The sequence below is a fragment of the Lichenostomus cassidix genome, chromosome 9, assembly GCF_008360975.1.
Source record: "Lichenostomus cassidix isolate B80296 chromosome 9, HeHo_3.0, whole genome shotgun sequence".
NCBI classification, from domain to species: domain Eukaryota; kingdom Metazoa; phylum Chordata; class Aves; order Passeriformes; family Meliphagidae; genus Lichenostomus; species Lichenostomus cassidix.
The window spans coordinates 22,474,472-22,489,390 of NC_139490.1; the positions used below are offsets into that span (position 1 = coordinate 22,474,472).

The 14,919-nt window shown below is 47.0% G+C and overlaps 2 protein-coding genes across 3 annotated transcripts; one reads left to right on the forward strand and one right to left on the reverse strand.

Moving 5' to 3' along the window:
• Window positions 1-804: 804 nt before the first annotated feature.
• DTYMK (deoxythymidylate kinase) lies at window positions 805-6,077 on the reverse strand. Its single transcript, XM_085069886.1, has 5 exons — window positions 5,948-6,077; window positions 5,247-5,355; window positions 4,030-4,120; window positions 1,867-2,064; window positions 805-1,353 (listed from the first exon to the last, which is right to left on the reverse strand). Exons 1-5 carry the CDS (start codon window positions 6,075-6,077, stop codon window positions 1,243-1,245), a joined length of 639 nt encoding a protein of 212 aa, XP_084926012.1. The 3' UTR covers window positions 805-1,242.
• Window positions 6,078-6,162: 85 nt separating this feature from the next.
• ING5 (inhibitor of growth family member 5) lies at window positions 6,163-14,890 on the forward strand. 2 transcript variants are annotated; one of them, XM_085069883.1, is made up of 8 exons: window positions 6,163-6,319; window positions 6,789-6,860; window positions 7,570-7,736; window positions 9,040-9,151; window positions 10,054-10,147; window positions 11,387-11,522; window positions 11,699-11,760; window positions 12,331-14,890. In XM_085069883.1, exons 1-8 carry the CDS (start codon window positions 6,283-6,285, stop codon window positions 12,371-12,373), a joined length of 723 nt encoding a protein of 240 aa, XP_084926009.1. In that variant the 5' UTR covers window positions 6,163-6,282; the 3' UTR covers window positions 12,374-14,890. The 2 variants fall into 2 exon arrangements, with proteins under 2 accessions (XP_084926009.1, XP_084926011.1); XM_085069885.1 differs by lacking the exon at window positions 6,163-6,319 and adding an exon at window positions 6,501-6,658.
• The last annotated feature ends 29 nt before the right edge of the window (window positions 14,891-14,919 follow it).

The following is a 14,919-nucleotide window of genomic DNA, read 5'->3' on the forward strand; positions in this document are numbered from 1 at the left end:
GTTAATTGACAGCTCAGCCAGTCAAGATTTTACCTGAGTGTTAAAACAACCCTAAGCTCAGCTGTCTTCAATCTTTAGCAGGTATTTCTAGCTTTTCAGTGTGTTGTCTCAGTGTTCCTGTCAGGGCCTGATTGCAGGGACTCACCTCCTTCACCAGGAGTGTCTGGCTGCCAAGTGCTGAGCAGCTGTGGAGGGAAGGCAGCAGCTTTTACCATTGTAGCTGATACCTATATTAGCAATTTTGTTCTAAATATTTACCTTCCTGCTCATGAATCAGTTCAGTCTGCCTCTCTGAAGTTAGAGAGGATTTAGTCTCTGGAGATCAGAGCAGTCCACCCTACTGGAAGGTGAGTTAAACATCCAGCAGAGAGATTTGAACTCTCCTGGCCATGCCCATCTCTCAGTACCCCTTGCAAATGATTAACATTCCAGTTTGTTGTAGTTTGCTGGTTGTTACTGCTGATTTAGGTGATCCATAGCTGGTCTGGCTTCAAATTGCACTGGGGCGTGGGCAGGAGCCACAGGTGACTATTCCCCTCATCCTGGCTAGTCTAAAATAATTTATGTGCCACTTGCCCTCCAAACTGGCCTTGTTATGAGCTAATGCATCTATTTCAGGCTCTTACCTGCTCACAGTGTCCAGCACTGCACAGCTGGGGAGCAGGCTTGAATTCATCTCTCCTTTTTCCACAGCTCTAGCAAACAGCTTTCCTTGGATTTAGTGCCTGAGCTGCAGGACTTTCATCTCCCATAGATCCTTCTACAAGATAAATTATCATACCAAAAAAAATGCCTTGTGCCAAATACATACAAGAATAATTTATTAGCAAGTCCTCTACAAATTGGTTTGAGTATGAGGGGATGCATTTACTAGAGGAAGAATGATCAGAAACATGGCAATTCCCCAAAAATGGGAACTGTCTGTGTCCCGGAATGGCCCTGGACTCTACACCCACAATCTGCACTCCAGGACTGGAGCTGGAACAAGAGCTCCTCCTTGGGATAGGGAGGTTTTTACAAGGAATTTGATACATGCTTGTGGCATATTCATCTAAAAAATGCAGAAGGGACTATGCAGGATGGAAGGGAGGAGCAGAAAAAGTAACAAGGACATCAGCAGCTTGTTGGACCCCAAAGAGTACACAGGATCTAAGCTGTAGCTGCTGGGATTTAACCAGTCATCCAAGGGCAGAAGATCCAAGAGGTGACCTTTCCCTTACTCTTTTAGACCTGTATGAAGTTTCATTTCCAGAGTTCTCCCAAAGGTTTATTCTGAACCTCCTGCATAGTTGCCTCTGCAATGGACTTGATTTCTCTGTGCAAGTCTTCAATGCTCTTTGAAGCATCCACTGTCTGTTTCCAAAACAAAAAAAAATACAGGATAGATACAGAGAACACAGAAATGTGCTACTGGACATCACCAAATGAGAATAATCTTGTTGCTAACATCTGTTCCCCCAATTCTATAGTGTTACTCTTCCTGAATAATGAGCTAATTACACCTCCTCTCTTCAGTTTCTGGAGTGGATTTGGGAATAATCAATATATGTAGGAATAGACATTTAAGAAGTGAGGGTAGGTGAAGGGCAACAGAAGAAACTGGTGCTGCATGTTGTTTGCTGACAGTCTTTGGGGTGTGTGACAGAGGCAGGTAAGCTCAGGATTCATCCCAGGTGCACAAAGAGCTGACCAGGGTGTCCTGAAACAGGGAAGTGCCCTTTCTGCCACAACTCACAGTGCCTTTGGCTGGTCCCCAAAGTGTCCCACTGACCAGAAGAGGGAAGGGGGAGCGCAGGGATATCACAGGCAAAATTTGGGAGCTCTCGTTAGAGACCCCCAGCACAAGCCCATTAGTTATCTCCTCACCTTCCAGTTTAGGGTCTTGTCTTCCATTAGGCAATAGAAGGATTGAAGAACTTTCTCCTGGAAGGAGCTGTTCTCATAACGTTCATGTCCGAAGTTCCCTCGTTCTGCTGCTTCTTCGGGGTTTAACTGAAGAAACAGGATCAGGTCTGGCTTTGGGAGTCCAACATCAGGCTGTTTGCACCAGTCCAGGCAGAAATTCTGTCCCAGGCAAAGACAAATGAGTTTGAGGTGAGACAAACACAAAGACAGGAAAGCAGCAGGTTGGCTGGAAAGTGGGATGGGAAAGGAACAGCCAGGGAAGGCAGGAATTGCAACCCAAAACACTTGGTACAGGCTGCAAACTGAAAAGGTGATATCCCAGCTTACCATGTGGGAATTCAGTCCTGGCAATTGGGCGGTGAGCAGGTTTTGTCAGGTGTTCAGCACCCCTTGTGCCCATTTAGGTTGGACAGAGCTAAAGCTTTTCATGCATCTTCTGCAGAACAACATCTGAGCTCTACCAAGGCACATTCTGAGCCTCCACACAGCCGTTACCATTCCAAAACTTTCTCAGTCCAAAAGAAAGCTGCTCCCAAACACAACCATGACACAGCTGCAGTGCAGATCTCTCTGAGCCCATGGAGGCTCCTTTTCAATACTCACCTCCCCAGGCATTTAAGCCCAGACAAGAGATGCAGTTTTCAGGCTTTTGGATTTTGTTGACAGATCTGAAAGACTTCAATCAGGGCATCTGAATCCATGATGTTATGGTGAGACCAGAGGCTTGTCCACTTACTGCTCTTTACATCTTAAATCCCTCTAAGAGAAGCAGGCAGATCTGCTCTCCAGTTTCTCCCCAGCTGTTCTGTATCCTGATAATCTGGGTATTTTTTGGATGTATGTGCAGTGGGTTTTCCAATCCCCTGAGGGGGTAAGAGAAGCTGGAAGTGCCATGACATCTTGGATGTGAGCTCTGGCCGCTGGTAGACTTTTCTATTAGATACGGACAACATCTCCCCTTCTTCAAGGAATCCTTCTTGAGTGAAAAACATGCCAAACTCCACTCTTTTAAGAAGCAGAGGAGGTTCCTTTCAGCAGCAAAGATGCCATCCCAGCTTCCCAAGGGTTGCATCCTCATGGCTGAGCCCTGCAGGTCACCAGCTACATTCAAAGAATTGTAGACACTTTAAGACATCCTCTTCCCCCCACCAGAGAGTAGCAGAACATTCCTTGCTGTGCCCATTTGGGATCGTTATTTTGGGGTGACTCAACTCACGTTACACGTCCTGGCTCCCAATTTGGGGCTTTTGCAGACACCTGATTAGCACCTAAACACTTTAATGCATCTGTCTCAGGGTTAAGCCCCAAGCTACACAATGTCCAGGGAAGCAAGAGGGTGCAGGGCTTGGGTGCTGACCAGATCTCCTCAGTCCTTCCAGGAAGCAGGGAAAGGCTTGGGCAAGAATGAATGTAGGTCATGGCTGGTGCTGCAGGCATGGCTTGAGCTTCTGTGACCACAGGATGCTCTTTGAGGACTGATGGCTACTCAGCAGGAATGGGACACGTCTGATGGAGTGGGATGAGTGTCTTTGCAGAGTAGCCCAAAGGGAGGCTGACAGAGCTGACTTGTTCTGAAAGCAGGGACAGGCCAAAAGGCACAAGTGGGAATGTGAGAAATTCAGGCTAAATGACGAAAATCACTTGTACTCTGAAGGTAAGCAGAGAAGAACCCAGAAAGGAGTGGATATACATGCCTGGAGACACTCAAACCTTGGCTGGATGTAGGCTCAAGCAGCCTGCTTATGTCAGCCCTGCTGGAGGTTTGGCTTCATGAATTCCACAGGTCCCTTTGAACGTATGTGGTTGTTATGTTTCACAAATGTACAGCAGCCTGCAAGTACAGAGAGTCTTAAACTCCCAGAATCATTCTCCAGAGTCCCACAGGTCACCTTCCAGTCCAGGAGTCTGTCCAGATTTACAAAAAGTCACCAAATAATTTCTCTGCTTGTTCTGGGGAAGGGTAGACCCAAGTTAATACCTGAGCTGAAACTTCCATCCCTCATTTCCAATCCTCATTTCCCAGAAGAAGGAGGGAGCCATGGCTATTCACACCACCAACCTCTACCTGGAGCTGCTTCTCCAAACTGAGAGAGGGGCAGGGGCTGCTGCAGGTGTCTCACTCACCCCTTTGGCACTTGTGAAGGCCACTCCAGAGAAGGCATATCTGTCAACGACTATCGTGATCCCTTGATGTAGCTTCTCCTTCATCGTTGGTCTGAAACCATGTGGCAGATAAAATAATAAAGTTTCACTCCTTTACAGTGACAGAAATTAAAGCAGTGCATCTAAAACTCCAAGTACATCATCATTAATATGATATATGACATATATCATGACGGGGCAGCTGTGATGCAGATGACAGGTGAAGAGCTGCTTGTATTCTTTACCAACCATTCACTTAATACCCTTTCATGACATCCAAATTCAGCGTGCCAAGCACTGGACACTGCTCTAGGCAGCTCCAGAGCTTAAAGGCAAGATCACAGCTGAACTATATTGACATGAACAGCTTAGTCCTCTTCCCATTTGGGGTTGCAGTAGATTTTGTGATACACTGCCATCTTTATTCACAACAGTTCTTATTAAAGCTCACATATCTGTCTTCTGTTCTCCCAGCTTAATTGGCACTGCCGCTAGAGCAGAGCCAGCAAAGCTTTTCTGTAAAATGAGAATGTTTTGAAATCTAGATTTCCATGTAAAAACAACAGCCAACACTGATTTCCCCACTTCCACACCCAGACTTTGTGACTAAAGCAAGAACAGCCAGTTACAGCTGAATGTAGCCTTTGGCTAGAGGAGAAACTTGGGCACAATTCCCTGTCATGCACAGGGACTGCCTGGCAAACCCAGGTATCTTCAAGAAACAGTAAATTCACAGTCTAGGCTGGTTCAGTCTCAGCTCCCCGATTCTTTAATCCTGTACAACACAGGAATTGAAAATATGGCACCAATGTTTCCAAAAAAACAAACTGTGGGATCTGATCTAAGGTTACAAGGGCAGGGTTAGATGGGATATTGGGATGGAATTCTTCCCTGTGAGGGTGGGGAGGCCCTGGATCCCTGGAAGTGTTCCAGTCCAGGTTGGACAGCGCTTGGAGCAACCTGGGATAGTGGAAGGTGTCCCATGGCAGGGGGTGGAACTGGCTGGGCTTTAAGATCCCATTCTGGGATTTTGGGATTAAATCCAAAGCTGTAAGAGTCCTTGAGACACCATTTCCAGCCTGTTTTCCTGTCTAAACAGAATCACATTCTTGTATTTTCTGTACCCACTGCAAGCCCAAACCCCAGGGGATTCAACACCACACATTTTTCTTTTACAACTGAACAAATGTCATCTTTACACATGTTCCCAGCGGTTGGCAGAGAAGAGCAGGTGAATGGTGTGGTCCTCCAGGTTCTTCTCCCTCACCAGGTAGGAGCTGATCAGCTGCCCGATCTCTGTGGTTCTGTCTGTGGGAAAGAGAGGGAGAAGATGCAATGACAGCCCTAAGCAGCTCTTCCCAGAGGGGTGTTCATCTGTCCTGGGGGTATGTCAGTCACGGCTGGGAGGTTGGTCTGATCAGGGCAGGGTCTGTATGTCTGCCATGGACGGGAAGAGGTCAGTCCATTCAGAGTGAGAGTCTGTCTGTCACGGGTGGAGGGACGTCTCTCTAGGGTGAGAGGTATGTTTACTTGTCACGGGTGAGAGACAGGCCATAAGGGGATGGGGATCTACCTGACTGTGACTGGTCAGGAGGAAGTCAGTCCATCCGGGATGAGAGCCTGTCTGTCCGGGCTGGGAGGGGTCTATCTGCCAGTCACGGGTGAGGGGTGGTCGCTCTCTCCGGGCGTTGGGGGTCCATCCGGCACGGGTGGGAGGTGGTGGGTCTGGCCAGGGCGCGAGGGCTCTGTCGGTCAGGGCTGGGGGCGCTGACGCTGTCCGAGCCTGGGGGTCCATGTGGCACGGGTGGGAGCTCGGATGTGCCGCGAGAGCCCCGGCCGGCCCCCGGCCTCCTCCCCAGGGTTCACCCCGAGCGCCCGTGCCGCTCGCAGCCCGCCGTACCCGGGAAGCGGATGAGGTCGGCGCGGTGCCCGGCCGCCCGCAGGGCCTCCACGAGCCGCCGGCCCTGGGTGCTCTTCCCGGCGCGATCCACGCCCTCCAGCGCGATCAGGGCCCCGCGCCGCGCCGCCATCGCCGCCCGCGCTCCGCGCCCGCCGCCCCGCCCCGCCCCTTCCGCCCGCGCCCGCCAATGGCCGCGCGGCCCGCCCCTCATGAATATGCAGCAGGAGCGGCCCCGGCGGCCAATGGGCGGCGCGCGGGCCGTGCATACGGGATGAGGCCGCGGGCCTTGTCATGCGGGCCCGGCGGGCGGCGGGGAGCGGCGCGCGGGCCGCAAGATGGCGACTGCCATGTACCTGGAGCACTACCTGGACAGTGAGCGCGGGGCGCGGGCGGCGGGGGCACCGGGGCGGGGGCTGGGGCGGGGGCGGTGGGGCTGGGGCTGGGGCGGCGGCAGCGGCAGCGCGGGAATTGAAACTGCGCCACCGGCAGCGCCGAGGGGTGGGGGGGCGGTGGCACTGGGATTGCGTCATCAGGCGGCGCCAGGCTGCGTCATCAGTATGCGCGGGGGGGCGGTGAGGCCATGGCGGCTGTGGGGGTTTGCCGGGCGGGGGTCTCGCTCTGCCCTCGGCCGGGTCTGTGCCGGCTCGGTGCCGGCCTGCGGAGGCCCCAGGAAGGTGCTCAAGCTCTGCTGAGGCGAACGGGCGGCTCACGGTACGTATCTCACCGGGTGGTTTGGGTTGGGAAGGAGCTCAAGGCTCGTCTCGTTCCAGCCGCTGTCACGGGCAGTGACACCTTCCACAGACCAGGCTGCTCGGAGCACTTAGTGGCATTTCTCTTGCAGGTATTGAGAACCTGCCGTGCGAGCTGCAGAGGAACTTCCAGCTGATGCGGGAGCTGGATCAGCGAACAGAAGGTGTGTGCAGGTGTTTCGGCAAGCAGAGGCTGAGAGAGCCTGGCCTGGAAAATGGGCAGAGCCCAGTGGAGGCTGGGCTTTAGAGGGCGTGTATGCCTTCTACTGCTGCTCCTTTCCTCAGCCCAAGTGTTCTGCAGTGTTTGTTTCTTTCCTGTGAGTGTACAGCTCACCGGGCTTGATTTTGTTTTCAGGTTTAATTGATAGCTGTGTGATCACTGTACTCAGTGGCCACTTGATGGCCTTCTTTCCATGTATTTCCATATCTACCAAGTTCTAGATTCCTGTGTGCCTTGCAGGACCATTTCTTCTTCATTTTTGAAGTTTTTGTTGGTATCTGGCTGCACATTAATGATTTTTGGTTTGAACCATCAGAATAGTGAGTGACTGCACAGCAAACAGAATGTTCTGCATGTGGGAAGACAGGGTGAAGCTTGTGAACCCATGGGTTCAGTTTCTGATCTTAACTGTAAATTAACTGTAGAATTAGCTTTAGAACCCTTGAGAAAGCACAATCACACCACAAGTGTCAAAAAGTGAATACCTTTAGCTCAACTGGTTTTGTTTTTAAAAAGGAAAATGCATTTAGGAACTGAAGGGAGTGTAAAAGCTGTCAGGAAAGGTCTCCTAAATACTGTAAGGAAGTAGAAGAACAAAAATACTAGCTTTGGCTGACAGGTCTGTCATGTGGGATATCTCCTTTGTTTTTCAGACAAGAAAGCAGAGATTGACAGCCTGGCAGCAGAATACATCGAGTCAGTGAAGAACATGTTACCTGAGGAGCGAGTGGAGCACCTGAAGAAGATCCAGAGTGCCTACAGCAAGTGCAAAGAGTACAGTGATGACAAAGTGCAGCTGGCCATGCAGACCTATGAGATGGTGAGCAATGAGATGTAGAAAATAGCCACACTCTGGAATTGTGCACATGGAGATACTTCACAGTGTCAGCTTTCCCTGACCTCTTTTTTTTTTCTTAAATGTCTTACTCAAACAACTTACTAATCCTCAAGCTTATATTTCTCACTGTTGCCATCCCCAAAAACCCTTCTCCTGTGGCACCAGGTTTCTCTTTCGCTGAAGAATTAGTGAGTTTATCCTCCTTGGAGGTGGCTTTATCAGTAGTACTCGTCTGCTGTGTGATAATGCCAGCAAATTTACTCCACTCCCTTCTCCCCAGCAGCTCCCTGTCACTGATAATGTATTTGGGGCTGGTCTTAGTTGAAAGCAAAATTTTTTAAGCCAGCTGCTGTACTATGTTGTGGAGGAACAGCAGGAATTCTGCTCAGTTGCCTTGGTTTATTGGACATCAAAATTTCCTCAATGAACCTTTTAGAAAATCCCTTTTCCTAAGATGCAACTTTCCTCTTTTTTTTTCTCTTCTGTCCCTTGAATAATTCTTATCTCCATATGTTTTACCCCCTGGATAAAACTTGAGTGAGGGGAATCCTTTTGGCTGAATGAAATGTTTGTTGTCCAGCTTGTAGAGATGCTTTGTGTTTTGCTACAGCTGCAGTAGATGTTTTATTGTCATCAAATACTGCAGAAAAGGAAATTGTGTCCCAGGAATATCAATGCCCTAGGTAACTAGTGAACTCATTTGGTGACAGAGTATTGCAGCAGCACAGTTTGGGGGGTGGTGGCTTAAAATCCCTGTTCTGAAAGTCACTTTATTGCAGTCAGGGTAGCACAAGGTACTTAATTAATGTGTGGTGTCTTGATAGTGGTGATAGTCAGCTTCTGTCTCTATTTATTGCTTAATTCTTTGATTCACATGACAGTGGAGTACCAGGGAAAAAAACTACCTGCTCTACTCAACACATTTCAAGGACTACATTTGAATTTTGAAAATTACAGGGACAAGCCAGTTACCTTTAGTATTTCTCATCTTGTTCAGTTCTGAAAATCATTAATCTGAGTTGCTTTGACTCTCCTTTATGTACCTCCCTTTTCCTTCCTTTCTGCATGCCTGTAGAGGGATTGGGTCCTCTTGCTTTTGCCTCCTTCATTCCCTTTGTGTGTGGCATTTCCCTTTTCCCAGCCTGTCCCCCTTCCATGCCTTGCTCTGTGGCACGACACGCTCTGTTCACGCTGATAACAGCTAAGTTTTAGCCCTTCCTGTTTTCGTTTGGGGCTCTTTTTTGGGTTTCTTTGTAATTCAGTTTGTGGTTTCCTCCTGGCGCAGGTGGATAAGCACATCCGCCGGCTGGACGCAGACTTGGCGCGCTTCGAAGCTGATCTCAAAGATAAACTGGAAGGCAGTGACTTCGAAACCCCTGGATCTCGAAGCCTGAAAAGTGGGTCAATTTTATAAATTTTATACAATTCTGAGTCTTTTCCAGCACTTGGAGTATCAAACCAGGATGGCTGAGATGTAAAATAGGCTCTTACTTCTGGAGGACAAAAGAAATGCACCACTTTCTGCTTGTTTTTAATTATCTTCAAAATGTTTGCAGCAGGCAGGAGATGAAGAGAAATGTAGTGCTGGGATCAAACTTACTGTCCCTGTTTCACAGATCCATTCTGAGGCTGTGACTGGTTGTAGGGAGGGTGCTGTGCCAAAACTGCACTGGTGTGTGTAATAGTCTTACTTGCAGGTTTGATCTGATTGAGTTCTAAGCTCTTTTTGAAAGGAGATTTTTTTTCCCCCTCCTTTTACCAGAATTTGGATACTAATTAAGCAGGAAAAATTAGGAGTTTAAGGAAGATACCAGTTTCTGTAGCATGTACTGAAATGTTGGGTGATTACATGGACATTTGAGTGTGGATACAGCAGCACAGCACAGCTTTATGCCTTTGAGCTATGAAGTAAGGGGTAGAAGCAGGGAGGTGGAGATAATAGTTGTGTTAGTTATTGAGTAACCTATTAACTGAGTTTAAACACACACTGAAATTTAAAAAAAATACTGCATGTCTAATCAAGTGTGATGCTGTTTGTGACTTGTGCTGACATACTGCAGTGTTTTATTGCCAAAATTGTAATCACAAGGGTTTGGTACTCAGTTGTACTTGCCAGTTTGGTGGTTTTGTGGCTTAAAATGCATTTCAGTCAGCATATTCAATTATATATAGAATAAGGATTACTCAATTACGTGTGAAGTAGGGATGTCAAGACAGTAACTGCATCAAAAGAGTAACATCTGGGGATGTTTCTGCCACTCACACAGGCTGAAACAATGGTGGTGTTTTTCCTTTCTAGAGGGACGAAGTCAGAAAGACAAAAGAAGCTCTCGTGGTCGAGGCAGGAGAACATCTGAAGAAGATACACCAAAGAAAAAGAAGCTCAAAGGAGGGTAAGGCAGAGCCAGGCACAGCTCCAGGGCCTTGGGCTTGACACTTCATGAATTTTCCACAAGCTCATGTTTCCTTATTTATGACTTGTGTCTGGATGGTGAGCAGTGTTAAGAGTGTTCTGGTCTTACACCATTTAATTAATGTCCTGCTTAGGACAGGCCAGCTTTGTTAATTAACTCCTTGGTTGGCATGTGGAAGCTCAGCATGCTTGGAACACTCTGACTGGAAGGACAAGATCAGCCTCCCTGCTGCTGTTGGCAAGCTGGGAGAAAATAGCTTTGATTTTTGTCACAGGGCTATTTTTAACAGTTGCTTTTGGTCTTGATGGTAAAAAGAAATGCACTTGTCCATCAGGATAAAAACTGATGTCGTGCTTTTGTTCTAGAAACTGTGGAGAATTTTGGGGGTTGTGTTCAAAGGATCATGTCTTGGGTAGCCTTGAATAGTCTAAATTGGTTTTGAGAGGCAAGGAGGAAAACATGTCCTCTCTCAGATGTGATTTGTATTAAAGGGGCTCAGTTTGTTCTGATATTTTCAGTTGGCTAAATGGAGGGGCAGGAAACCAAAAATAGTTTCTGTGGACTGCTACTGATGTGTCAGCACATTCCTGTCAGGGTAAGAGGGTTCACTCATGCCTGACAATGAGAAAAAATGTATATTGAAACAGACTGGGGAAAAAACCCAAACAGGTTATTCTACCCACAGCCAGGACTGATCTGGATGATAATTTTGTTACTTTACTTATGGCATCTACAAATCCCTCTCTTAATCCTTTCTAGTCATGCTGTGTTTGATCCAGCCTACCTTATTATTTTAATTACTGGATTGTGATAATGTAACAAACTCTAAAACAGGGTCAGGGTGATTCAGGGAACATACTGTTTTCCCAAAACACTAATTTTCCCAAGTTTTAGATCTTGGAAACATCAAATCCCAGAATGGTTTGGGTTGGGAGGGACCTTAAAGCTCATCCCATCCCAGCCCCTGCCATGGGCAGGAACACCTTCCACTAGCCCAGGTTGTTCCAAGTCTGGCTGTAAACACTTCAGGGATGGAGCAGCCACAGCTTTTCTGGGCAACCTGTGCCAGGGCTTCACCACCCTCACCAATCTTAGGGAAGAATTTCTTCCCAATATCCCATCTAACCCTGCCTTGTTGCAGTGGGAAGCCATGCCCTTGTAACACAGTGTTGTCTGCAGTTGAGGAGTGTTTTGTCCTGACTCTGTCCTTGCCCACAGATCAGAGTTTGCTGATACCATCCTGTCAGTGCATCCCTCAGATGTCCTGGACATGCCAGTGGATCCCAATGAACCCACCTACTGCCTGTGTCACCAGGTGTCCTATGGAGAGATGATTGGCTGTGACAACCCAGATGTAAGCACTTGAGAGATTATTTATTTTTGGATGTCTGTTCCCTCCCAACCCTGTACAGTCCAAGGAGGAGGTCCTTGCTCAGTTAGGTCATACCAGACCAGTTAGGTCATACCAGATGGGAATGTTTGTGAGTCACTGAGAATCTCCTCTGTGGGCTTTTCCTTTCTCTTTTGCAGTGCCCAATCGAGTGGTTCCACTTTGCATGTGTGGACCTGACCACCAAACCAAAAGGGAAATGGTGAGTGTGACAACATTCAGCTTTGGGATTTTTATTAGGCTGCAGTTTGCCTCAACAAGAATTAAAACCCTGTTGTGACCCTAACAGAGGAGCTTTGCTCTTCTCAGAGTGCTTGCATCCTATGTGACTGGGAGTTGTGTTTGATAGTAGAAGGTACAAGACAAACCTTCTTCTTAAAATCCATTTCCACAGAAGTCTTAAGTTCTGGTGGGAACAAAACTGCCTGATAAATAGAGGAGGTTTTGGCCTGAGGCATGTGTCAACATGGACATGTAACATCAGAGGTTTGAGATTTGTCCAGATGTGGCTGTGCTTAAAACTGAGAGACAGGCACCTTATTGTTTTACTTGGAGACAAGTCTAGAACACTTCTCAGGGTTTTACTTCTGTGTGTGCTAGTCTTGGAAAGGATCATGGGCTTGTTAGTTTTATCTTAATTGACTGTTTTAATCAAATTAGATGGCCACAAGTTGCTAGTCAGAAACAGGCTTAATTGTGCACAAATGTTAAAACAGTTCTTGGGCTCTGTGTTGTTAATTTCAGGAGCTAGTTACTGCCTCTTTCCCTACAGGTTTTGTCCTCGTTGTGTTCAGGAAAGAAAGAAAAAGAAGTAAGGAGTAGAGGAGGATACACCGCTGAGGCAAGAAGAATTTAATATATTCCTTCATTCATGTTGCAATATTATCTTTGATTATATTTTGTTAATCTGTCCTCCATCTTGTTCCGGTATGATATTTAATTATCCAGTGGCCAGTTGAAATTCCTGTTCTTTCCTAAGACAATGACTTTGGGAGATTTTTTTGCCACGGAGATTTTATTTATGTTAGTCTTGCACAATAATACTGAGAGAGAGGGTATTTTCTTTCCTGGCTGTTTCCATTTCCCTGAAGATCCTTTAAGTACATCACTGTGAAGATGAAACCTACAGTATTCTTGGAGGGAGAGAGAGAGAAGGTCAGATTTTTTCACAAAATAAGATGAAGGCCTGAATTGTTAGCTGTAATTGCCTCTGTGGCATCTGAGGAAATCAGGTTTTAGGGAAAGGCTGCATGAGGACACTGTTTGTTCCCATGATGGTGTGGCTCTGCTGTTGAAGAAGGCCATTCAGGAATGTTCTAACATGACTTCTTGTTTCGTTTTAATGGGCCACATTTGCATGTTCTTGACTTCTTTAAGCTGCCTTTCAGATGATGAATGTGAATCCTTGCATTAGCACAGTGTTGGTGGCTGCAGCAGAAGGGAGAGAGGAAATCAGGAGTAGGAAAGCAAAAGTCTCTGTTTTTTCCTTCCTCTGAGATACAGCAGAAGCAGAAGTTGAGGGAAGAGCAGAGATAAGTCTTGCCTTCAGATGTTTCCTGCATCATGAGGCTTACCTGCTTACAGTGAAAGATGTAGTGGGGAAAGGTACAGCAAGGTTTCCTCCCTGCTGGGGGAGGGAGGAAAATAAAGCCCCAAACTCATAAACTTTGCTGGCTGTACTCCCTGAGGGGTGTTGGTGGCAGCTCTGTGCAGGGCTGTGTGCTGCTTTCCATACCAGTGTGCAGGAGTTCTTGGTATAGACTGCTGGAAAGGCATAAAAGAAACTTCCAGATAAACTTTTCTTCTGCTGAATAAACAGTACAGAAGATTAAAAACACTTCCACTCAGATTCTGGTACCTGTTTTCAAAAGGAAAAAGGCTTTTCCTGTTACACTGAGCCTCTTACTCATGTTTTGCTATGGAGGAAAGTAGAACACAGCTCCTGCCACTTCTTCCCTCTGCGGGGCTTTGTGCCTGTTGCTGACATTGAAGAAACCTCTCAATCCTGAGGCAGCTTTTCTGTAAACATTGATTTATGGTAGGAAAAAAGGATGGGTTTTAGGAAAAAATCCCTGTCTTCAGGGTCCTGTCATGCCCAGTGTAATGTTGCAGGTGTCTTTACTGCATTGCATCACACAGAGATGACGTTTCCGTAAGTTCTGTGTATGAAAATGCACGTTTGTGATGCACATTTATCATTGCTGCCACGGAATAGCTCTGGGAAAGCAGGCAGGAGAATTAAAGCCAGAGTGCTGAAGGGAAGGAGGAGGAACAGCTCAGTCACACAGACCTGAACTTGGAGGTACAGCGAGCCCTCTTCTTCCTGCCTCTTTGTGAGAGCAAATTTGTGATACCTCATGAGCTAGCCTGCAATCCAGTCACCAGTGGGTGAGAGTTGTGCCTCCTTCACCCACTGCACTGGACTGGGTTGGAGCATTGCTGTGTCCTGACAACCCGTGTTGATGCTGTTCCAGGTTTTATTTTCCCCTTCCATCCAATGGTATTATAGACAACTTTTTTTTCCCGTTTTTCTTAAGGCTTTGTTAGTACTGGTATTGCCATGGGTTAAGCATTTGTTTTGAAACAATCTCAAAATTTCACTCCGGAGGTCTTGCTGGAAACATGTCATGAGGGAAGAGAGCAGCTCTGGGTGATGAACCAGTGTGGAGGTGACTTCCCTCAGCTCCAAAATTCTGGTCAGGGAAGATAACAAAACACAATTTTAGAAGTACTTCAGGGGCTTCGAAGAGCATTTTCCACTTTAACCAGCAAAGCAAAAAGGAAAAACAAGCTCTAGAAGGTAGAGCCCTCAAAAGGAAGGATAATTTGCTAGGAATGATGAATAGTGTGAGGTACAACATTCTCCTCTTCTTTGCAACATCTGTGATGTGTAAAGCGTCCAAGATCTGATACCAGCAATAACCTCTCCCACTGGGAACATGCCATTGCAGGGTTTGGATGGGCTCAGGAGCATCTCCTGCCCTCCGACACCTGGCTGCAGAGATTTTTATACAATTCCTTGCAGGCAGAAATACCAGCAGCCTTCATTTTTGCTTACTAAAGGATTTAAATCCTCTGACTTTTGAATGTACAGCGTTAAATGTTTCCTGGAGAAGGGTGATCCCCTAAAGGAACGTCCCACTAAACCTTGTCCAAAAACCCCACCCGGGGGCCCAGCTTTACTGCAGCTCATCCAAACGACTTTCACCCGAAAAGAGACAAAAAAAAAAAAGAATTTAAGGAATGTAAAGTTTAACAAAAAATTGTATATCTGTATTTTTGGATCTCGGAGATGTTGGATTATATTATAAATAAAGTATTTTTGGGAAGAAGTGTGGTGTGAGGATGAGGGGGGTGCTGT